The sequence below is a fragment of the Passer montanus genome, unplaced genomic scaffold (genome assembly GCF_014805655.1).
Source record: "Passer montanus isolate IOZ18808 unplaced genomic scaffold, ASM1480565v1 scaffold2, whole genome shotgun sequence".
Classification (NCBI taxonomy): domain Eukaryota; kingdom Metazoa; phylum Chordata; class Aves; order Passeriformes; family Passeridae; genus Passer; species Passer montanus.
Window position 1 is genome coordinate 5,316,020 of NW_024366591.1, and position 24,134 is coordinate 5,340,153.

General features: G+C 35.4%; 1 protein-coding gene across 24 annotated transcripts in view; it reads left to right on the top strand.

Annotated features, from left to right (window-relative positions):
* Positions 1 to 24,134, top strand: part of AFDN (afadin, adherens junction formation factor) — a 115,704-nt gene that overhangs the window by 51,338 nt on the left and 40,232 nt on the right. For 16 of the 24 annotated variants that reach the window (XR_005627229.1, XM_039706878.1, XM_039706889.1 and 13 more), the window contains 14 exons: positions 533 to 627; positions 1,367 to 1,629; positions 3,159 to 3,228; positions 5,352 to 5,467; positions 10,093 to 10,154; positions 11,019 to 11,224; positions 14,172 to 14,192; positions 14,935 to 15,080; positions 17,357 to 17,451; positions 19,341 to 19,606; positions 20,084 to 20,227; positions 21,362 to 21,560; positions 21,832 to 21,935; positions 23,373 to 23,459. Coding sequence is in view for 23 of the 24 variants with exons in the window: in XM_039706878.1 (XP_039562812.1) it covers positions 533 to 627; positions 1,367 to 1,629; positions 3,159 to 3,228; positions 5,352 to 5,467; positions 10,093 to 10,154; positions 11,019 to 11,224; positions 14,172 to 14,192; positions 14,935 to 15,080; positions 17,357 to 17,451; positions 19,341 to 19,606; positions 20,084 to 20,227; positions 21,362 to 21,560; positions 21,832 to 21,935; positions 23,373 to 23,459 (1,874 nt within the window). In the remaining variant the exon portion in view is untranslated. The remainder of the gene's footprint in view (positions 1 to 532; positions 628 to 1,366; positions 1,630 to 3,158; positions 3,229 to 5,351; positions 5,468 to 10,092; positions 10,155 to 11,018; positions 11,225 to 14,171; positions 14,193 to 14,934; positions 15,081 to 17,356; positions 17,452 to 19,340; positions 19,607 to 20,083; positions 20,228 to 21,361; positions 21,561 to 21,831; positions 21,936 to 23,372; positions 23,460 to 24,134) is intronic. The other 8 variants (XM_039706882.1, XM_039706901.1, XM_039706900.1 and 5 more) reach the window with 1 other exon arrangement.

Sequence of the window (24,134 nt, forward strand, 5' to 3'; positions counted from 1 at the left end):
AGATAAACATTTTGTAGGATTGTCTTTTAATATTTCTCTAGTTCAGTCTCTGTTTAATTGGAAACAGTTTGGTATGTTGATCACTTGACAGCAGATATTGCTGATAACATATACTTCAGTAAGATCAGTAGGTGCTATAAATGTGGAATCTGGAGGTATTTTATTTTCTTTATCTTCTAAACCCATACTGGTATACCCATATAAAATCTTAGAGATTTACAAAAACTGTTGTATTCTTAAAGTACTAAGGACATAGAAAAGGTTTTTCATGGTATGTTCAGAACAGTAGTTCTTGATTACTTTATCCTTTGCATTTGTAGTAAACAGCTGCTCCAAGTAGGCTTTCCTACTTTCAGGGTTGTTACATTATGAGGAAAACCCAAATTCCCTACAATCTTGAAACAATATCACTCAGGTGTTTTTTTTTTGTAAACATTACTATTCTGAACTAAGTTGCAGTAAATGTAGAAATACAGTGTGAATATTTGAACTTCATTAACTTACAAATCAATATTTGTCATTTGCTGTACAGATGGCTCTGACTCCAGAGATAAGCCAAAGCTCTATCGTCTACAATTAAGTGTTACTGAAGTTGGAACTGAAAAATTTGATGACAATTCCATTCAGGTATGGAAAAAAGCAGTCTCACTCACAGATCAGTACTGATCTGATCTCTGTGTGTTATGTGTCATCTTAATAAAATATGCTGTAAATATGCTTCAAAGTTTGAAGGGTAAAATATTGCTGAAATGTTGTATTAATGGTCATAATTATTTGTTAATTTACTTCCACTCTTAATTTAAGAGGAGGGTTTTATTATTTAAAGTACATTTTTATTGTTTAAGGCATTTATTATGTGAAATGGGGTTTTCTTTTTCGTAACTGGATCAAATAGCGCATATCAGTGTTATTTTAACTGCTTAATGGCTTTCAAATCTTAGTTTTAATCCCATGGAGGTAGGATATTTTAAGAGTATCAAACAAGCATATGTGTATAAAGTTAATGCCAGGGAGTCTCTTGCAGTAGCCTGGGTCCATGTCAATGCATTTAGTTGATTTATAATTATTTGTGTTGTGCCATTTCATATAAAGCAGCAAGTAGAAGAAAATAGTGTATGACCAAAACAGTGAAAAAATTTTCATTAAGGGATGTCTGCTGCACATGTTAGTGAAATATGTGTTTTATTATTCTTGTTGCATTGAAAAATGAAGTGAAACATACTGATTTTAGTACCACTCATCTCTGTAAATTCGTAATCAAAGTTAAATAATCAGTGTGTAAACAGGGGAAGCTACATCCTAGTCTTTTTTTATTTCTGATGCAGTATAATTTATTTTCTTCTATCTTAATTAATTTTATTCCTAGTTATTTGGTCCAGGAATTCAGCCTCATCACTGTGACCTCACTAATATGGATGGAGTTGTTACTGTAACCCCAAGAAGCATTGATGCTGAAACCTATGTGGAAGGTCAGCGTATTTCAGAAACCACCATGCTGCAAAGTGGAATGAAGGTTCAGTTTGGGTCCTCTCATGTATTTAAGTTTGTGGATCCTACTCAGGACCATATTATTTCCAAAAGATCTACTGATGCAAGTCTTATGGTCAAAGGCCCAAGACACAAAACTGGGTGAGTAAAATTTATTTTCATCCTAGTGAGGTTAGTAGGGGAGCCTTGGGAAAAAACACATAATGAAAGCATTATAAATGCCAGGGACTAATGTGTGAATTCATTTAAAGTGTTAAGTATATAATTTTAATACTTGAGCTCCACCTTGTGATTTTATGTAGCATTAGCAAGTGTGTTTTTCATTATGAAGTATTCAAACAGGTTTTACTCATACGCACTTCTGTGTGAAAAACACTATAATGCCTTATTTTCATGTATTTCATAGTTCATCCAAGCTCCAGGAAAAGTCAAGAAGTTGCTGCATATTTTCAGATAGTCTGGTTTTTGTTTTTTCTAAGATAACAACTTTCAAAATTCCACTAAAAGGATTTTGAAATGAAGTAATCATGAAATGAGACTCTTAAGATAGGGAACTATATGTCTCAATGTAACAACCATTTTTTGTAGTGTGATTACTTACCTCCTGGTTTCTGTGTTGCAAGGGCTGACAATCAAGATGTCTACCCTGTTGTTTCTTATTCATATTTTTCATAGGTGCATAATAAAACTACTAATCATAGATATTATGACTCATAGGGGGTTCAGGTGTTTTGTTCAGCAGCTATAGAAATACTCAGAAGAAACAATTACTCAGAAGAAACAATCTTAAAATCAGTTTGTATAGCATGGTTAAAAAACAACATCCTATTTTCCATCTTTTCTGGGTCCAAGTGAGGCTACTAGTATTAATATACACATTATTGTATAATGTTATTCAAAAAAGTAACAAATTGGCTTGGAGATGAGTGATACCTAGGGAAAGAAGCTTATCTGCTGAATTAATATACATGTATGCTTTAACCATTTTTATTTTTTTGTCCACTGTATTTTTTTATGGAAGGACATTGCTTTTTGTAGGCTGTCTGCAGAAAGACCTCCAGCCATTTGTCTGTCATGTAACATTCTTGCTCAGATCTTGAGTTCATCCTGCATTTAGCCTGCAGATCAGTAAATAAGTGCTCTTGCAGATTTATAGTCAACTGGAAAGCACTGTATTACTGCAGAGCTTTATCTGGACAACAAAATCTATGGCAAAGGGCTGTTGCAGCTTGACCAATCAAATCTTTTTTTTAAATCTTTAGAATAAGGAGATAGTAATATGCATTACTATGATTTATGAGTTATTTACATTATGTTGTACATTTAATACTAATTACCTGAGTAAAAAATTGTAGCTAGCCTATTTTAGTAAATGCAATGCCATGAACATGTTTTATGTGTATTATGTTTATGTGTATTTATATTTTCTCACTTGACTGGGAAGAAATTAGCTATGAACCTGGCTTTGCAAATGTAATTGTCTGTATAAATATTTTTACATTTTATTGCTATGAAGAACTAATAGAGTATTAAAAAAAGTTATTATTAACTGGACTCATGGTATAAACCTTGAATTTTAATTTACTAATTTTAGTTACTCTGTTCCTTGTTTATTAAAAGTTGAACAGCATAATCTCTAAAACATAATGGAAATGTTATCTTGCTTATAGAGCTGTCCAGGAAACCACATTTGATCTGGAGGGAGATGTTCACAGTGGAACAGCATTTCCAGCAAGCAAGGTATTGTTTTATGACTAAGTTAGCAATAAATAACAGCATGTGTAAGTTAAATCAAAATTACAACAGCAGTAGTATTTGGGGAAGTGTGGCCAATTTTTCAGTCTCCCTCGCTGTTTTTCCTTGTGGATGGGCTCAGATATTGTATGCATTGTAATTTTAGATTTAGGTTTGTTTTTTTTCCCCCAAAACCCTTTTGTTTACATTTGTATTGGCATTGGGGATGCATCTCATGTCAAGGATAGTAACATTTTTTAGAAAGGGAAACTCTCCAAACCTGAAGTAGTTTCTCCTCAAATTGACTTACAGAAAGCAGATTATGTGCAGGTAGAGATTCTTGTTGGAACTGGTACATTGTTGTGTGTGTAGCATATGGTTGTTGTCATTTGTGATGGGGTAAATAAATGTTTTCTATAAAATGTGAAAGGGTGTTCAATTTTAATTTAACTAGGCTTTTAAAATTTAATGGGTGTGACTTTAGACTTCAGTAGAGCTCCTGTACGCACATTGACTAAACAAACTGTCTCTGCAGTCATAATTATAAACATTTTATGAGGTGATAATCTTTTCATGCTTTCTTTCTGCACTTTATGTTAATAGATTTTGTGTCAGAATTGCATTTTCTAAGAGCCAACAAAGAGTAAATGACACAATGGTTAATGCCTTGCTTGCTATGATCACATCCCTCAGATGAAATGAGAGAATATTCCATTTCATACTACTGAAATAATTCAATCTTCCCAGAATTGCATTACCTTTTATGTTTTATTTTTGCTATTACACAACTAAAATACTTGTAACTGTTTAGTGATACTAATGCAGCAGTGTAGGTATTAATAACTCTGATAGCTTTTGCATGCATTTTTAGTCTTACCTGTTTTCTAACCACAGCTCTTTGATTCAGTTTCTCTACTTTCTTTGTACTGTTGGCTAGTGCTTTTTTCTTACATGTGTTCTTCACCTACTTCTGATAGAAATTTTAGTGATATTTTAAAAGGAAGAACAGAAACTTTGTAAATTAATTAATGTCCTAAAATTTCTCAGAATAAGAGTTTCTGGCTTTATTATATAGCTTATTTCATATGTTATTTGCAGTCATTAGAAAAATACTTCTAGTGGACTTAGGAATTAATGGGAAAATTTAGTTTCTTTTTCAGTTGTGCTGTTTGAGACTGCATACGTCATCTTGTTAAAGCGCTGATGAATCACTAATTTTCTAACATTTGCTCTCTTCTAAGTTTGCTTTTCTGTTTGGAAAAGGGGTAACAGTAAGTTTAATGAAAGTTCTCTGAGACGTGGTGGTGAAAAGTGGTTTAGCTCAAACTCTTGCTTTGAGATGCACTTGTGGGCAGGTTTTCCTATGTTGAAGGAAATTGTTTAGTCCTAGAAATTTCTTATGAAATGTTGAAACACTTTCTATTTTACTGATGTCTTGTTTTCTACTCTTCATGCTGAAAAAAATTACTATTTATTTTGCTGCTTAAAGCAGTGTATTTGTCCTGTTCCTGATGGGGTTTGATTGAATTAGAAATCATAAATTAAAAGCTTCCTATTAAGGAGCATGAGACACCAAAAGAAAACAAATCAAATCTTACATAAAAAAAATAACAGCTTGAATTGCCCCTTCTTGTCTTGGAAATGTACTTCCTGCCAGATCAGACTTTCCTTAAGATCAGGATAAATTATGTTACAGATCAATAGTGCAAACACTTGGAACTATTGCAGAAGCACAGTGGGGGAGCATGACCAGTTTTAAATTTGTAAATACATTAAACTTTGTCTCTTACCTAAAGTTTTGATTCCCAACTCATTCTCACTTTTTATTGTAGCTATACAACTTTTGATTAAATATGTTTGCAAGCTACATTATAAATTCTAGCAGCGCATTAACAAAGAACTGCTCCTAGCTTGCTGTTGTTGTCTGTTGCATTGGAAGCAGGCTCTTCAGTGCTTCACTGTGGTGAAAACTCCTGCTGAGCTGTCGCTCTCTGTGCCATACTCCCTTCTTCTGTTTCCCCATCTCTTTCCAAGCCTCAGACCTCAGCTTCGTTTTAGTGCTGCTAGGCACAAATACTGTCTCATGCAGTGCTTGCAAGCTAAGCACCTGTCCTGCTGTTTTGAATTAGAGCACCAGCAGGCTGGACGGTGACAGGACATCATCCGCATCCAGCACAGCCGAGCGAGGAATGGTGAAGCCGATGATTAGAATAGACCAGCAGGATTACCGCAGACAGGACAGCAGGTAGGAAACATGGCATCCATTACTTCTCAGAATTGAAAAAATGGATTTGTTTTTCCAGTAGATCAAATGCTGCATTTAAGTATTTTAAATTATCTGGTTTTCTGTATGGAGAATGAGAACTCTTTACAAAAAGCCCAGGCTTAACAACCAAAGTAAAAAACTTCACAATACTTTAAAAAACAAAAAACCCTAATCCTTTGCTTCAGTATTCTATTATTTTTATTTGTGGTTCTCTTTCTGTAAAGTCAGGCTGATAGTCATGTCACATCATTGTTGATTTGTGGTTAAGCATGTCATATGAAATGAAAGGTACAATTACGTAAAATTTTCATTTGTCGAGGGCAAGATGATGTGATTTACTCTGGAGAGTGAAATAACCGGGTCATTGCTATGTCCACTGTGCTGTTGTCAGCAGGTGTGCACTCTGTCCTTGAAGATACTTAAAGATACTTAAAACCTGACTGGACACGGTAGTGAGCAACTTACTCTTGTTGACCCCGTTTTGAGCAGGGAAGTTGGATCAGATGATCTTTAAAGTCTCCTATCACATCCCAGCAAATCAGTGAGAATGTGAATAGAATTTTTTTCTTTCAAAAAATACAAGATTGTATTGCTGTGTACATGAATCAGCTTTTAAATTTAGGTGAACAGCTGTGATAAATGAATGAAAGGTAAGGTAAATGTACTGCAGGGTTAAAACATGCAATGATCCAAGTTGTAAAGCTTGCAGTATGAAGCTTTCTGTACCTTTAAATTTATATATTATTCACTAGACAGAAAAGAGAATTCAGAGATGTGTGTGGCAGGAAAAAAATACCAAAAAAGAGTAGAAAGTTGTGCTTCCACTTGAACTTGAATGTTCAAGTGTTCTATAGCAGGGGCATCTTTTAAATACTTTCAGTGAAGTTAGACTAGAATATAACTCAGTTCTAATCTACACTCCCTTGTTAGAGTGCCTGACCATCTTCAGATTCTTTTTTAGAATTTTATTAAGATTGTGAAGATTTAACTTCTTCTTGGATGATAGTATTTTAATTGTAATTTTCCTCATAAAAAATGAACAAAAACTGCTTTCTGTACTGCCCGTCAGAAGTTCTTGAGGCTTCTGTTGTTAATATTTCTTGATCTGTGTTTCTGTATGTGTATGAAGTTCATTAAATTTCTATGAAGAGTATTATCTTGTGCTGTAGTTCTGTGTTTCAAAAACACAGAGCCATCTGTGAGCTGTATCTTGGCTTTATTTTGATGGGGGACTTTTAACACTTAAATTTGTGACAACTACAACTTCAGAGATCTTCATCACCAGCCCTGACACTGATTTTATATTTCTGTATATATCTTAAATGTCTGTATTATGTGTTGTGTAATGAGTCTTATTCATCTAAATGCAGCCCTTCTATCGTGCTCTTTCTCAGATACACTCACTGTGACCATGAGAATAACAAATTAGCAAAGTCAGGATGTCAGATTAGGACTTAACAAATTGAACAATGAATTGCCTGAATACATGGAATTCCCCTTTGTGGATGTATTTTGTGGACCTTTAGTTAGGTTTCCTCTGGGATACTCTGGTCGCATTTTGTGAGCTCTAAGGACAGTAATTGTAAACTGCTTTATTAATTTAAAAAACCAAAAATTCTTCACTGGCAAGTTTCAGGTTCTTGTTACTGTAAATTTCAGCCCACATTAAATGTTCTTGTGGGTAGTCTGTGTGTTCATCACTGCTCTATAAAGGTTAATAATAAGACAAATTAGACTTCCAGTAACTCACTGAATGGGTTGAAGACCAAAGGTTAGAACTTGGCTGCCATGTATTTTCATTTCTAGAATGAAAAAAAATTGACATCTGAGACTGGGTATGCTTGTTCCTATTTTAATTTGATTCTTGGAAATCAAACATGATGACTATTTATTTAAGGATTGTCGCTATACGTTCTCATTAGATATCTGACTATAATCTGAGATGAGCAAACATATAATAAAAATGAGAAAAGAGAGTTTTTGCCTTGGATAACTTTCAGGAGTTCTTTAAGATGTGTTTGGTTGGAAAAGAGTGATGATATGTAAGTGATGTTAACTGAATGCAGATGCTTACCTGATTCCTTGCTTTAACATGCATTAAAAATTTATACATAGTATGCTGACAGAAACAATCACACAAGGGCGTTTCATTTTTTTAATGTAGTTTATCAGAGGCAATCTAGGAGAATACAGAAGTATCAGGAGAATGCATTATTGCTTTTAATGGGTAATATTGATTTTAAAGGGTAATATTACCTGATGCTATACTAAGAAAGGAGTCAAGCCCTAGTCAATATTTATGGCCCTTCTAAACCTAACTAGACTTTCAGACTGGTTTAGCTCAAAGAATTTCATCACCACAGAGAAGCTTTATCTATAGGAGCAATCACATAAAGACAATGTACACTTAAAATGTATCCATTAAAATGTGTTATCATGTCAGAAGCACAGAGAATTACTTCAACTTAGATTTCTAATGTGCAAAGCTTAATTAGAGCGTAATTTTTTTTGGTGTGTTTTTTAGGGGAAGGAGGAAGACGGTACAGGGGTTGGAACTAGATGATCTTCAAGGTCTTCTTTCAACCCACACCATCCTATGGCTCCATGAGTTGTTGAAGGGAATTCCTGTTAGGGTAGTTAAATAATTGAATACTGCATCAGTTCGTAGACAACTAATTTATAGATAGAATTAAATCAACAGTTTTTAAAGAATACTTTGTATTAATTCGGCTCTTATGGCCAATTTCCAGAAGTCTGTGAGCAATCTTACATTAATATCATTTCTCATTATTCATGACATTAATATTCATGTCTCATTGGCTGGAAATCCAGTTCCTCTGTTTGTGCTGAAACTGATCAATATAATTTTGTTCTAAGGAAAATAAATCATTAGCTGAAATCTGTCACTGGTTTACTAGCCAGTTTGTTAAAATATTTCTATCTCTTATTCTCATTCCAATAATGAAAGATTAAAAATTTCTCTGGAGTTGTCACTATATTTCCATTTTATTATACTGTGTATTAGTAATTTTTCTGTGGAAGTCATTAAGTTCTCAGTGCAGAAGCACTTTTGACAGTGCAGAAGTAGTGACAAATAAGTTCATTTTAAATTTATAGCAATAAAAAGATAGAAAATACTACAATTTACACACCAGCTGGGTGCTTTTCATAAAGACAGCATACTGTCATGTTTGAAATGTAACTGAAATGGCAGAAATTTGTGTACATACTGCCATACTGTGCCTGCTATTCCTTAACTTTCAACTTCCACAGAAATTTGATTTGGTGAACACTTATAATAATGCATTATCTAGGTGGCATAACCTGAGTTCTCTGCTGGTTTTGCAAGTTTGTAAAAAAAGTAAGCAACCAGACAAACCCCCACCAAAACCCAAAGGTACCCCAGATTTTTGGATTCAATATGCTAAAATGTAGTTTAGATCTTTTGACATCAGACATCAAAATTATAATGTGGATTTTTACTACAGGAGATATGACACTGAGAGCCTTTATTCAGTTATCTCTGCCTTGTGGCATAACTAATAATCTTCAGAAGAATAACATCAATATGTTATATTCCTTTCTTTTTCGAAGTTCTTGGGGGAAGTAGAAAGCTGCCTGTTGTATTACATGTGGTTAAAATTGTTATTGCATGCAGAAGATGTTAAGATTTTACTCATTTCCTAAAAATAGATGCCCAGCTGCAGAGAACAGCTCAGGTAATGTCTTTGCTTAAGGCAGTAATGATTTATTGAATTAGGAAAAGGTTTTTCACCCATAGGGTGGTTGGGGACTGGAACAGCACTCCAGGGCAGTGGTCACAGCACCAGCGTGACAGAGCTCAAGAAGCATTTGGGCAATGCTCTCACTTACATGCTGTGACTCTTGGGCCGTTGTGCGCAGGGCCAGGAGTTAGACTCAATGATTCTGGTGGGTCCTTTCCTACTCAGGATATTCTGTGATTCTGTGAAAGGCACACTTAACGTTTTGTGGGTGCCAGAAAAGTAAAATCTCTGTTCAGTTTTCTGCTCAGTGATTTCTCTGATGGGTTCTGGTAAGAAATAGCTCTGCAGTCAGTTTCAGTGAAGACAGTTCTTTGGCTGATTGCTATTTCTTAAGTAGTGTAGCAACAGCTATGTACGAACTGGGTTTGACCTCCTTTCCCTCTTTATCAGAAAAAAGGTTAAATGAGTTGACTAAGTCTTCATAAATTTTAAAGGCACAAAAGGCAGCAAATACATTTGTAACCAAGCTGAAGTTTCAGGCAAAGCTTAATTCAATTTCTTTCATGTGTTCATGAATAATTTGTTATTTGAATCCTGTAAATGGCAGATGGCAAACTGATCCTATCAGTCTGCTGTGCAGCACACAAGAGGGTGCTTATTAATGCCACAGACTCCGCAGTTCAAGTCTGTATTTTTATCTGTTGTTTTGCTGGCAAATCCAGCTTGAATGATTCTGGAGGAAAGGTAGAAAAAGTGTCATTTTCTGGAAGGTGGTTGTGTCAATATTTGGAGCCAGTGTATTTGGAGAATATGTAATTTTACAGTAATTAATATCACCCATGTGGATTATTTGTTTCAAGTTTTCTCATGTTTCTTTAGATCTCAGGATACCCATGGACCAGAACTGATACTGCCTGCCAGTATTGAATTCAGGGAAAGCTGTGAGTAAATTGTGAAGTTACAATACTAACCTGTAATGCATTCTTCTATAATGTAATATTTCAGTCAGTTTGAAAATTTAAGGGTGATTTAAGTAAACATTGAAATAAACTATGACTATACAAGATGCTAGACTGTCTAGTAGTATAACTTCTTTTGCTGGGAGGGTGAGCAGATACTTTAGATATTGAGGGATGTTCATGCGTATCTTAATTCTGATGACATTTCAATTTCTTGTCTTCAGATTAAATGTGAAAAAATTTTAATCCCATCTCCTCAACAGTACCCTGGATTCATTGTCTTCTATACAGTTCTCTGTGCCTTGTGTAATAGATTGCACCTTGGTCAAAATCCATTTTCTATAAAATCTGATTAGATTTGCATTGTCACTTACAGTTTATTCTTTTTATTATCTTGGTCCCCAGGTTTTTAAGGCCTCAGTTCTGATAGAAAAATAACATACTAGAGATTGTTAATGTTTCAGATATTTGAAACTAAATAGACTTGTGAGCAAGCAAAGACTGATTTTTATTAGTATGAGGGCTTTGTTGGAGTAAAATGTGCAAGAGAAATCTTTCATTTTCCTGTTTCCTTGAAGATGTAAATTTTCAGTAGAGAGGAAATAGTACAGAAATGTTTCCCAATGATCAGGTTGTCTGGCTTTATATGGAAGTGTTTTGTTTGTATGTCTAACTAATTGTAGTACGTAATAGACAACTTAGAGTTCAAATTCCTGTAAGTTGCTAGTCCTTCCTCTTATTTTTCCCAAAGAAAATCCTTTATGCCTCAAGTTATGAAATTGTTTTCTTTCATTTTCTTTTTGTCTTTGGATTTATGACATACTGTTTATTTTCCTTTGTCTGCAGCTGAAGATGCCTTCTTATCTGCCATTATAAATTACACAAATAGCTCGACAGTTCATTTTAAGCTGTCACCAACATATGTTTTGTATATGACATGTCGGTATGTATTGTCCAGCCAATACAGACCTGACATCACTCCTGCTGAGCGTACTCACAAAGTCATTGCAATAGTCAACAAAATGGTGAACATGATGGAAGGAGTGATACAGGTGAGTTACTCTGCCAAAATCTGTCAAGGGAATTACCTACAGTTTGTTGATAATCGAGCAAACTTCTTAGCCTTTTTCTTAGTCTGACTGTTAACAGTAGTTGATTAAAACCTGCATTGTCTGCCCTTATGAAGGGCAGTCACTGCTTTTATGCTAGTGAATAATGTCAGTAGTAAGAACTCTCTCCTGAGCAATGTGGGAAGTTAGGGAGTGGCTGTTGCTCTGAAGATTGTTTCAGGAAACAAGAGGTGACTCTTTTCTAGAAGGTAAGATCTTTGCAAACATTTCTGGCTGTGAACCCTCGTAAAACAAGTTGGATCGGCTTATTAAAGAATACTGTATAGGTAGCACTTGTTTGCACTGATTGATACTTGAACATGTTAAAAGAATCATGACTTTTAAATTCTGACCCTGTCACTTTTACAACTTCTGTAACCACAAAAATGGTTGGATGTCTTGAACACAAAACTGGACGTAAAACTTGGACATCTTGAACCAAGCTGACACAATTGCTTTGTAAAGAGAAATACAAGTTCTCAAATGTTCCAATGTATTACATGTAGTCTAACACTCTTGCTACTATATGTGCGAGATTCCTACAGAATCACACGGGAATTCTGTTTTGTGTAAAAATGCAGGATAAGATCCACTGGGCTGTCTATGATATTAGACAGTACCTTGCATTGATAAAACAGACTGGTCATTTTCTCAAAAAGGAATGCTAGTTCATGTGTCCTCAGTAATTAATTAATTAAACTTCTTTGTCTGCAGGTTTTTCTCAGAAGAAAAATTGAAATCTGTTTCTATATTTATTAAAACACGTGTTTGTTGCGAATAGTGCTGCCAGAGTAGCAGCAAGGACCCTGCTGCACTAAGTGCGGTACAGGCATAATGAATGTGTCAGTCCTGCCTTAGGGAATTTACAATGCAAGTGTTACACAACAGCTTGATTAAGGGAGAGTAGGAAATTAAACAACAGGAGTGGCACGAAGCTCACAGCAAACCAAAATTGTTCAGGTTTTGGAAGGATTTAGTGGAGTTTTCAGCAAGGGAATGTTAGCTGTAGACCTGTGTAATCTTATGCAGCAGGCTCCCACCTTTCACAAGAAACATCCAGAGGAAATGCTGGTGTTGAGGACACTTTGCAATAAGAAAGTAACATTTTCCTTCTGTGTGCATTCCAAAGTTGATCAGAGACTGAACAGCAGTTTGCTTCTGAAGTGATGAACTAGTATGGTGCTTTGAATCTTGATGTCACAGTCAATGGATATTTCATTAAATTGAAATGGTATCAAAGATTAATATCAAGCTCTTTTATTAAAAAAAATTAAAATCTGTCTGTGTAAGAGAGGAGACTGTGACTGTAGGGGAGAACTGGCAAGAGCCTGCACGTAAGCAATTCAGCAGCTAGAATGGAGAGTAAGCAGAGAGAAGTAGGCTTCAAATATAAACTGGAAGTTACAGGTCTGAATCAAAGAAAGTCAGTTTATAGAACTAATGTATACCAGTTATAATGGACCTAAAAAGACTTGTAGTGACAGAGGCAGGTACAGTGAGAAAGCAGATTTAAAAAAAATGTCCTTTGTGAAAGGCCATTTCTACAGCCTTATAACTTCAGCTGAAATCTAATCTCCAAACACATCAGCAAGGAAGCAGTTTTTGTGGTTTGTGAAAGATGTTGCCTAGTTGCATGAAATTAACTGAAAGTAGTCAGAGATTGCATAAAAATTGGAGGAGGTTCATTCAAATGTCATGGTGAAAGGAGCCATGAGATCTTAATTTTGCCTGCCTGGAATCAGAAAGCTATTAAGTCTCTTTGTGAAGTTACTCAAGAAGGTTTGCTAACAAATTAAATTTGTGACTTCATATATCCAAATATTATAGATGACTTTGTATGAGATAAGTATAAAATAGGAGAGATCTATTATAAGGCTCAGTACTTTCAATAAAAAAGCAGGACTAGAAATTTAGTTCATATTAAAAAGCTCTTCTGTGTATCTTTTTTTTTTTCCCAAATCATTCTGTGGCATTTTTCATTCTTTCAAAATTTTAACATTTGTTTGTAGAAGGAGCATTTCCTTTTGTTCTGTGCCAACATCTTCAGTCAGTTAAGAATGCTTTGGTTGGAAGGGGAGAGGAAATAAAAAAGCAGCAATTTGGTGTTTTGAGCTCTGACTAAAATTAAAATAGTAACACCTCAAATATTTGCATCTAAGCTCACTGTGTTGCAGGTGGGGGAGAGTGATCTGAACAGAAAGCAAAAAATAATTAAGAGCTCAGTTCTAAATAATCAGACTAACATCTAGTGGGTTCTTTTTTTTCTTTTAACTCAGTGTAGCTATATATTTACCAACATTTAAGAAACTTATTATGGTATTTCATTTGACTCTTCTGTTGTTTCAAACAATCTTTTTGTTCTTTAATTGAAAAGTCATGTATTAAATCTGTCCTAGGTGTTCTGTGTGTTTTGTTTGCTTTTGAATGTTGTTGTTTCGTTGGGTTTTTTTGTTTTGGATGCGGGGTTTCTGTTCCCTCTTTGTGTGTGTTTGCATATTGTGTCTATTGCAGCAGTGTGGGCAAATGGCTCCCAGGATCTGTTGTTTGGATGGCTAGTTACCCCATTGCCTGCAAAAATTTCTGCAAGGTTTCTCTGGGACACTGAGCATGGAATAACCAGTCTGGGATAGCAAATAAGGCATTAATTCCTTGAATTAATTGTAACATGTAGGCACTTCAGTTCATAGCTGTTGTGCTACTGATCCTATTAAAATAATTAATTTTTTAGAAGGAGCTCAGTTGCACTGTAGCTACTGATTAATGCATCTGTGTATAACTGTGACCATGTGTTGTACCTTCATATTTAGTGTTTGATTTCTAAAGCTTTCATGATTGTTCACAAATTTCTTTCTTCTATTCTGTTTGATTTTCTTCGTCTGTTTTTCTCCAGGAGGTAGACCAGGTTGATCAGGTAGGATATATTTGCTGGGAACTGATCCTAGCTATGTTGGCTTAGCTCAGTTTCTCATGCTGCTTCCATATCAAAATACAATACTCAAACAGCTGGACTTGAACAGTTCATAACACTCATTCAGCAACTGGAACATGCAGTACTAAAATCCTTTTTTGACTTTGCAACTTCTACGGCATTCCATAATTTCTGCTTAACGCACTTCAATGTGGATATGAAATGACCAAAGTTCTTTTTCTTCCCTTTGTTTTCTTTTTTTGTTGTTTGTGGTTCCTATTCTTTGGATTTCATCTGAGGTTGCCTGGCCTGGCATTTGTGGTCGGGAGATGGTGAGATAGATCAGTACTTGATACTGAATCACATGGTATCAAAGCCAGTGAGTGCAGTATCAGTGTGGCAGTGGGCAGTAGTGAATATGCGCTTAAAAGTGCACAGATTACCAGATACTGCATCTGTTAAGCTCTTAGCACTGTGTAATTTGAGGTTTACACTGTGGCTTTCATTGATGTGGCTATTGGCAATTTATTAGCATTTCATGTGTTCAGTGAACATGTTAAAATTGAACGTAGTAGTTACAGCAATTGCAGTATTACGTACAAACATTTTGCAAATATCTGGTATCTGAGAGATGTTTGGTGAAATGGGAAGAGGTACTGGTCTATCTTTTGAAGCCTTTTTAAGCTGCCATGCTTTATCAGAAAATTATTTCCCTGTATTATTTCTTGCTTTTTGCCACTTACAGAAACAGAAGAATATTGCTGGGGCCCTTGCCTTTTGGATGGCAAATGCGTCTGAGCTACTCAATTTCATAAAGCAAGACAGAGATCTTAGCCGAATTACTGTGGATGCACAAGATGTTTTGGCACACTTGGTTCAAATGGCATTCAAGTAAGGCTATCAAACTTCTGTTTCAATTACCATTTTCTTTTCATTTCTGGGATTTATAGAACAACTTCACATTTCTGCCAAATTTTAGATATTGCAATAATATCTTTCGAGTATTGTTAAATACCTGAGAGGAAAACTTATAAGAATGGCCTAGACTTACTTCTTTAGATAGATGCCCTGTGTTGTGAATATGGATCACTGAGTTGTGCATGAGTTTCGTCTGTTAGATGATCTTGTGATTGTTAATGCTACCAATGATAACTTTAGGGAAATTCAGTTTGTGTTGATTACTTTCTCTTAATTTAATGTGAAATTGTGAGGAAAGTTTAGTTTTGCTGTTAGGATGTAAATACATAGGCTTAAATATTCCTGGGTCTTTAAAGTAATGAATCTTATGCTCTTTAAGGCCTTCTGAATATAATCTACTTTCATAATTCTCATAAATAGCAATTTTCACAGTGGTTTCTTTGCACAGATTTTTCTTAAAAAAGGACGGACAGGTTTTGGTTTGCAGTAAAAATGAAGCTATACTTGCCAGCTCAGGCAATTACAATACTGATTAAAGGAAAAATTGAATGAAATAACCAAATGGGAAGGGAAACCTTCAGAGGAAAATGTCCTTAAATAAAAATAACAATATTGGCTGAGCACAGCATTAGTCTAAAAGAAAGGCTTCATTTTTGTTCACATGCAGATTTTTTCCTTCTCCCCAAGCCACTACTGAACAAGTATTTCACAGCAAATTTGCCAATCAGAAACTGATGTTTAGAGACATCCCAGTGCACCTTGGGTGACTTAAACCCAGCCTACTCCCACTTGTAAGATGACTGTTTTAAATACAGTATTTTCATTTTTCTGTAATATGAAATATGGTATTGTGTGCTCTTTTTATGCTGTGATGAGACTGGGAGAGCTAGCCATGGCTGAACAGTTTAGCTTTGAAGGGGCTGTGTTTCTCAGAAGAACAATATGTGTAGTTTGTGAAACCTTGTCATTGCTTTCTCAGCTTTCAAAAGGTTTCAGGGGAGCACCAGACCCCTTTGTACGGGTTCCCGCAAATTCCTTTTTTTTTCTGGTCAGTAAATTTTGGGCAGGTACGGTATAGCAAGTAGCTATTTTGACAAAGTCTTTCAATTTTTATAGCATCTGTAAATCACCAGTTGTAAATGAAGCTGTACCTTTTCCCACATTCAGTGTCTTGAATTACAGTCTTAAAATAATTTCCTGCTACTTTAATTGGCCAGGTAGTCATCAAAGACAGAATATTGCTGCGTCCAGGAAGGAATGGTGCAGTATTTATCTCTCCACATTATGAGCTGTCTATATGCAAACATATTATTGAATTTTAGTTGTGTGGATTTTCCCTAAGTATAGTGTAACATGGCACATTGCAAATGCATGTATTAAACTTCTGGAAACCCCTGGAATATGGACTTAGAATGTAAATAAAAAAAGCACAACTGAAGCATGAACAGAAAGAAGTGCTGTGAAAATGTCACTTGATGGTAATGAGTTACTCCAGGACTGGTTGAAATTGCCATGGATTTAATTTCTAGCAATTGTATTTCATTAAAAATGTTTTCAGTGAAATGAAGGGGGAGTTTTAGAAAGCCATGAAATATTTTCTTGTATACATATGTTTACAATCTGATTTATTTTAGTTCAGTTCTTAACAGAAAATATAAATTAGCAAAAACAGAGTTAAAGAGAATGTTTAATTACTTGAAGAGAAAGGATACTAAAACAGATTTTTATTTTGGGGTAGTTAAAGGTAGTTAAAGAGAACTAAAAGAATCAAAAAATTTCTCACACAAAGCCTTAGGGTCATTTCAGGATTTTGTGTATTGGGTCACAACATGAAATTTTTTTTAAGTACTACTCTTGCTAGATTTTAAAAGAAAGAAAAAATCTATTTCTGTTTAGAAGAAATTATTTCAAACTTTAGAAGAAATTTTTTCAAACTTACGAAACCCAAGACTGGCCTGTCAGCATCTCTTCGTGTAGCATACAACTGTCTCTCACCAGTGTAGTAGCAATACTGCATGTAAATATTGCTTGTTCCTGGACAACCTAATTGTTTGTGCAGTGTTTCTAGGAAATTTATGGGAAAATTGGTCTCTCAGGCCTTTTAAAAAGTATTATTGGGTTTTCTATAATCACATTCATAGCACAGAAATTTCAGGAGTCTTATAATTTGACAGAACTCTTCTCTTTAGAACCTTTGTAATGAACACATAGAGGATTTAAAATTCACTTTTTTCATTATTCCCTTCCAGGTACCTGGTTCATTGTCTGCAGTCAGAGCTTAATAACTACATGCCAGCATTCCTTGATGATCCAGAGGAAAATAATCCTCAGAGACCTAAAATAGGTTAGACTACTTGATCTCTGCTGAATTTTGGTCCCTTAAACCTGTATCCTCCTTGTACCAGGGATTCTGAAACTGGATGCTGTGCTCCAGATGCAGTCTCACAATGCTGAATGCATAGGAAGGATTGCTTCCCTCTCTCCTTTCTGCTACCTGCACTGCTGCTGACTCAAGAGCTAAGTGTGCAACTGGATACCTTTCAAGCAATGACATGCTGTTCAATCACATTCAACTTGATGCATGCTAGGATCTCTCCATAATTTTCATCAGGGTTGTTTTCTGTTCAGGTGGCACCTGCCTTGTGCTGTTGCACAGATTTACTCTGTCCCACATGCAGTTTACTTAGACCTTCATGAAATCCCTGTCAGGCCATTTCTCCAGCCTAATGAGGCCCTTCTGAAAAATGCTGCTGCTCTTTAGCATATCAGTATTTTGCCTCCTCTTGGTATAATCTGTGAACTTGCTGAGAATATGCTCCATCACATTGCTCAGATAATGAGATAAGCCACTAATCTGTGATTGCCAACTGGACATTGTATCCACAAATCCACCAAGTCCTATTGTCCAACCATGTGTTGCCACCAGTTTATCTAGTCCTCACATTGGCAGTTTCCTCCCATTACTGTAGAGATGTTATGGGAGAAGCTAATCAAGAGCCTCCCAGCTCTTGGGGGTGACATTGGGGTGTCCCAGCCCCACCTAAGGTCAGGCTGACTGGTCATGTAGATTCCTGCCAGGGTTCCCTGCTGCTGTGATACTTAAAACATGATGCTTGCCACCAGAGCACCCTGCTCAATGTGTATCACCCTGTGTCTGTAATCCTGGCTCGGTGACTGTGCTCAGACTTCTAATGCCTCGATAATTGAAGGAAAAGTGATCTGCAGAACAATTAAACAGAGCATTCTGTTGAACTAGGAAAATTTCATAGATACTATCTGGTACTTTAGGTATTAAGCTTTCTGTTCTTGCTTTTTCTCCTGCATTGAGCCTTTAAGGAAGACTGGCTAGGCACTGTTATGTTTGTAGTGCCTTGTACTGTGAGAGTATTTCTGGGGACACCAACCCAGAAAATGTAGCAAACTGATACTGGAATAAAAGCAGATGCTGTTCTTATTTCAGTTGTTTTTGAGCCGCATTATAGATTTCTTATACAGGTATTTTTTTCAGACACAATCCTGAGTTTCAATTCTAAAAAATACTAATGGTTTCTTCAAAAGAGATTTCCAATTAAAAGTATTGCTTTAAAGAAGACCTGGAGATAAATGTGTTGCTTCCACTGGGAAGCATATGAGGATGTTTGCTCCTGGTGATGCTAATAGAAGTCCCTGTTGCTTGTTAGATAATATTGCAATGGAGTAATTGGAAAATGGGATTTTGAAGTGTTTTAAAAATCTGTTGTATGAAAAGAAGGTGCATTCTATAGTTTTACTGCATCATACAATGCAAATAACTTCAGCTGAAATTTCTGAGTACAATTTGATACTTAGAAGAAGCTATGGAATAATTGAAATATGCATTTGAAACAGTAGAATATAAAGGTTGCATAGAAGAACAGAATATGAACTTGTTATAAAAACTAATAGAAAGATCAGTTTACTGAAGTGAGAATGTGATTTAAAAGTTGAGTATAGCCAGTTATTTACTTATATGATAAATATTTTCCCCAAGAATTTATTTTCATTTCAGGGGTTACATTCCACTTAGCATTTTAATGTTCCTCTATCTTTAAAATGATGGACCAGTAAGTGTATTTCTGAAAGACTATGTAATTAAATACATGTAGGTTCTTCATAGCATTCACCAGCCTGACTTGAGTGTCTTTGTGTTACTGCCTAAACCAGGTGTCCTCTGCAATTTGTGAATATGGGTGACTTTTTCTTTTATCTCTGTAGATGATGTGCTGCACACCTTGACTGGAGCCATGTCCCTGTTGCGACGATGTAGAGTAAATGCTGCTCTGACCATACAGCTCTTCTCCCAGCTCTTTCATTTTATCAACATGTGGCTTTTTAACAGATTAGTTACAGCCCCAGATTCAGGGTTATGTTCGCATTACTGGGGAGCTATCATGCGCCAGCAGCTTGGCCACATTGAAGCCTGGGCAGAAAAACAAGGTTTAGAATTGGCTGCTGATTGCCACCTGAGCAGAATAGTACAGGTGAGTATATTTGTGATTAACACTTTTTACATATTTGTATATTCAAAGACACTATTTCTTGTGCTGTGTTCCTAGAAAATAGCATGTGGACAAGTATAGCTTGAGTGAGTAAGTCCTGGAATGCTGAGGTAGCATTGAGGTAAAGACACAAAACATGTTTTCAGTATTGTAAATGTTTAAGTTACAAGTGAAATTAATAGTGAACATGGCTGTTAAATCTCCATTTATAAGACTGAACTGTAACTATACTGAACAGAGACGGGAAGAGCAACTGAAAATTGATATGCTTAATTTATGACAGATTTAGTATTAATTCATCTTTATTTAGTGTTTGTTTGGGAGGGGTCTATTGATGTTGCTTCTGTTACAAATCTGTCTTGCTTTCTCTTTTCCCGGATCTAAAGAACATTTAGACACAAAGCTTAAAGTTTTATTCTGGTTTGAATTTGTCATCTGGGACTTTTTTCTCCCCTGTAGGCAACCACATTGCTTACCATGGACAAATACTCACATGCAGATGTTCCAAATATTAACAGTACTTGCTTTAAGCTGAATTCTCTGCAGCTGCAAGCCTTGTTGCAGAATTATCACTGTGCTCCAGATGAACCACTCATCCCAACAGTAAGTCTCTTCTATCACTCATTGTCCAGTTTTAACATACTGGAGATAAAAAAACATTGGCTGTGAGTAGCTATCTTACCTTTGGTGGATGTACTTCACTGACTCAAGCAGGGTGTTAACAAGAATCTCTTACGCTGAGTTGGAAAGGACGGTACCATTCCATGTTGAACATATTCAGAGAGGTGTCACTGCATCTTACACCATTTGTAATGAAATACAGAAAGGTGCCATAAGAGAGAACTGAGCGCCCCTAAAATCTGGTTCTGCATAACCAGAAGGTACAAAGTGTGCTACTTTGTGGAAATCAAAGGAAAGCATCAGAAACACTACGCTTTCTGACATGTAGGATCTTAAATTGAGGGATCTTAAATTCCTTCATACAAGCAGCAGACAGGTTGTCCTTTGATTAACATATTTGTACCTGGAATTTATATGTGTATATATGTATATGTCTTTTTTTCTTGATATTTAAGATGACTGACTACTCTAAATTTTATTCATGGCGAAATTCAAAAGACAGCTGTGTTATTGCAGAATTGTAAAAAACACTCTTTGGTAAACTCTGATAGTTCACTGATCTCAAAGAAAAAAGGCAGAGGTAGTCTAATATTTATATAGCTGAGTGCATTGTCTACAGAGTCCATCTTTTATTAACTTTGGATACATTTGTTTATTAAGTCAGAAGCACAAATACAACAGCTCGCGTGGTGTTGGGAAAATAGGAGGAAGGACATGTAGCTTGGAGATGTTTTTATGTATTGGCTGCCAAACTAAAAAGTCTTTTGCTGAAGAATATAACCTATTTAACCTGTTTACACATAGGTAGAATTCCATAGTTGCTTGGGTTTTTATTATTATCATCATCATTACTACTACTACTAATAATAATAGTAATTAAAAACATGCACTGCAGGTTTGGAAAATATTGAAGTAAAAATAAGAGCTTCTTTCTCATTTGCTAATACAATTATCTGTGGGATTTCATAAAATAAAGCACTGCCATGTACTGACTGTAAATAGCAGAGCTGAAGAAGTTGATTTTTCTTGCAATCTTAGCATCTTCTTAATGTAAGGCTTTTTAACTTAATAAAATTATCATTTTGTAGTAACAATGTTTTTCTGCCTTCTGTCCAGGAATTGATAGAGAATGTAGTAACTGTTGCAGAAAATACTGCAGATGAACTTGCTCGCAGCGATGGCCGAGAAGTTCAGCTGGAAGAGGATCCTGACTTACAGCTACCTTTTCTCTTACCAGAAGATGGTTATTCCTGTGATGTTGTCAGAAATGTTCCAAGTGGTTTGCAAGAATTTTTAGATCCACTCTGTCAAAGAGGTTAGTTCTTTTGTTAGTTCTGAATCTGGTGCGTAAAAGCAATATTTTGCGGCCCCGGAGTTTTCTATTAGTTTGCAGTGTTTTTAAATTATGCTTCTGAGAAGCAGCAACTATAGAACTATAGGATTTTGTAGGTAGTAGCAAAGCCTATAATGGCATCTGAGATATGAGATTTGACATGCTAATGAACATAAAAAGATGAATACTATTTTATTTTAATTAATCCCTTGAGAAAATACCATGACTATATTGATGTTACTTTTTCTTTTAGGTTTTTGTAGACTAACACCTCATCCACGGTCACCAGGCACATGGACAATATATTTTGAAGGTGCAGATTATGAAAGTCACCTGTCCCACGAGAATGCTGAGCTGGTAAGTATTGATTCAGTGAATGATGACTGATTGCAGTCTTGGCAAGGCATTGAGTTTTATGTGATCAGTTTTAGTCCTTATTAGGAAGAATAGCCTTCATTTTTAAACATATAGTTAATTAGTGAAGTATTGCATTTAAGGAGCTGTTTGGAGATTTTTTTGAAGTCACTTTTTCTAGGCTGTAGCATGATTATAATTTTCACATAAGTAAACTTTATCATATTCCCCCAGTTTGAGAATAAACAGTGAAGAAATTTCTTCTAAAGACGAGCAATAATATATATGGATGTGGATCTATAACTTACGGAACTGCAAGCTGCTTTTATTTACAAATTGGCAGTTACCAACCAAATATTTAATATTAAGTTCTAGTCTGGTGCTTTTTCCTGAAAAAAAACCAAAACATCTTTAATTTTCCTTATATCATACTTACTAAAAAGGGTCTTACTTCAGTGCAAGGTAAGGGTTTTTTCTTTTCTGTTGTAAGGGTTTGTTTTGTGGTGGCTTTTTTCTGCTTGTCTGTTTGATTATCAAAGTTACAGAACAGCTTGGTTTTGGAAAGATGGTGGCTTTATGTGAAATATTTTTTAGAGCAACTAAACAGAAATAGCATCATATTTCAATTAGTGTTTTCAGCTTAAAAACCACTTGCATTTCTAATACTTGAACTCAATCAGAAAGTACTATTTTTTTTAAATTAGTCTTCTTGGCTTATATTTTTGCTTGTAATGGGTCTTGTGGAACTTACAGTTCTGTTTCAGTGTGAATACAAGCTAATGTGCTCCAACTGACATTCTTCAGCTAATGAAGATTGTGATGACAACTTTTTGAGTTGAGGAACTGGCGATGTTGAAAGATACATTAAAAAAAAAAAGAGACTGAGCATGTTTGTGGACTCCGGCTGTATTCAAGAGTATTCAGAAGTGAAATTTTTTGGACCTTGATTTCAAAGGTTTAATTCTGCCTTTGAAATTAATTGGCTTCTTAATAATTCTGTGAAGATAGTATCATCTTCTAGACGCAGCACTACAAATTGATCTCTCTGTAGATTACCCTCACCTTTGTAATAGGGGCCTATGGAGTCTGAACTTCAGTTTTCATTAAAAGTTACTACAATTTTATAGACTGGTTGCATTTTGATTTGTAATTCATTAATAATTATTTTACTGAATTAAAGAAGGAGGAACAATGAGTAGACCTCAAGTTTCAGTGGTGTAGTATAACACAGGTGTAGTACTTAATATGAATCCATGTTAATTAAATGTTAGCTATTCTACCTGTAAAATAGATACCATGTATATTATTTAGAATGTGAGACCTGCTGCTCTAACAAAGTAGTTTTGTTTGTAATGAACTATTTTGCTTAGTTACTTTCCTAGCCTGGCAGTGGATATGAACTTGGGAATTTTTTCTTCTTTTCCCTTTGCTATTTGATAGGCTCAGCCTCTGAGAAAAGAACCTGAGATTATCACTGTAACACTAAAAAAACAAAATGGAATGGGACTGAGCATCGTTGCTGCCAAGGTATGGAAGTCAGTTTATTTAAGTCTTACTGAAAAAAGCCTGGTGTGGCAAATGTTAATGGAAAAAGTCTGTTTCCCTTAAGTTGTTTGTAACATCGTGTTGATCATGCTTTTATTCTGATTGGGAAATGTTTCTATAAAATATACAGATGGACAATACAAGGGAAAACATAATATGGATGTAGTTATTACAACACTTCAATTCGAACCTCTGCTACAGGTTTATTCAGTTTTTTCAGAGCCAAAAGTTAGCAGTTATTAAATGGAATTAATAAACAGGTGTATTTAGCACTTCTGGAAGTAAAGAAGTAGACACAAAGAATGTGTGTTAATTGATGAATAAGTAAAACAATTCAAAATGTATACATTAAAGTTGGAGTACTTTCTGCCATGAAGACAACACCTTTTCTTTTGCACAGAGGTGCAAGAATGGATTCAGTTTTGTTTCTTTACAGTGGAGACCTACAGTGTAATAGCCAAAATTGTGGGTGTATGCTGTAGCTAGTAGCTAGGGTGGTGTGTAGCTAGTAGCACTACGTAGTCATGTATAAAATGCACATTCAGCTCCAGCCACCAGATGGAAGACTCCACTAGTTGGTTGGTTTTGCTTTATTAACTAAATGAAATATGAAAAGACTTAATCTTTTGAGTTTAAAATTTGTCATAAATTATGCAA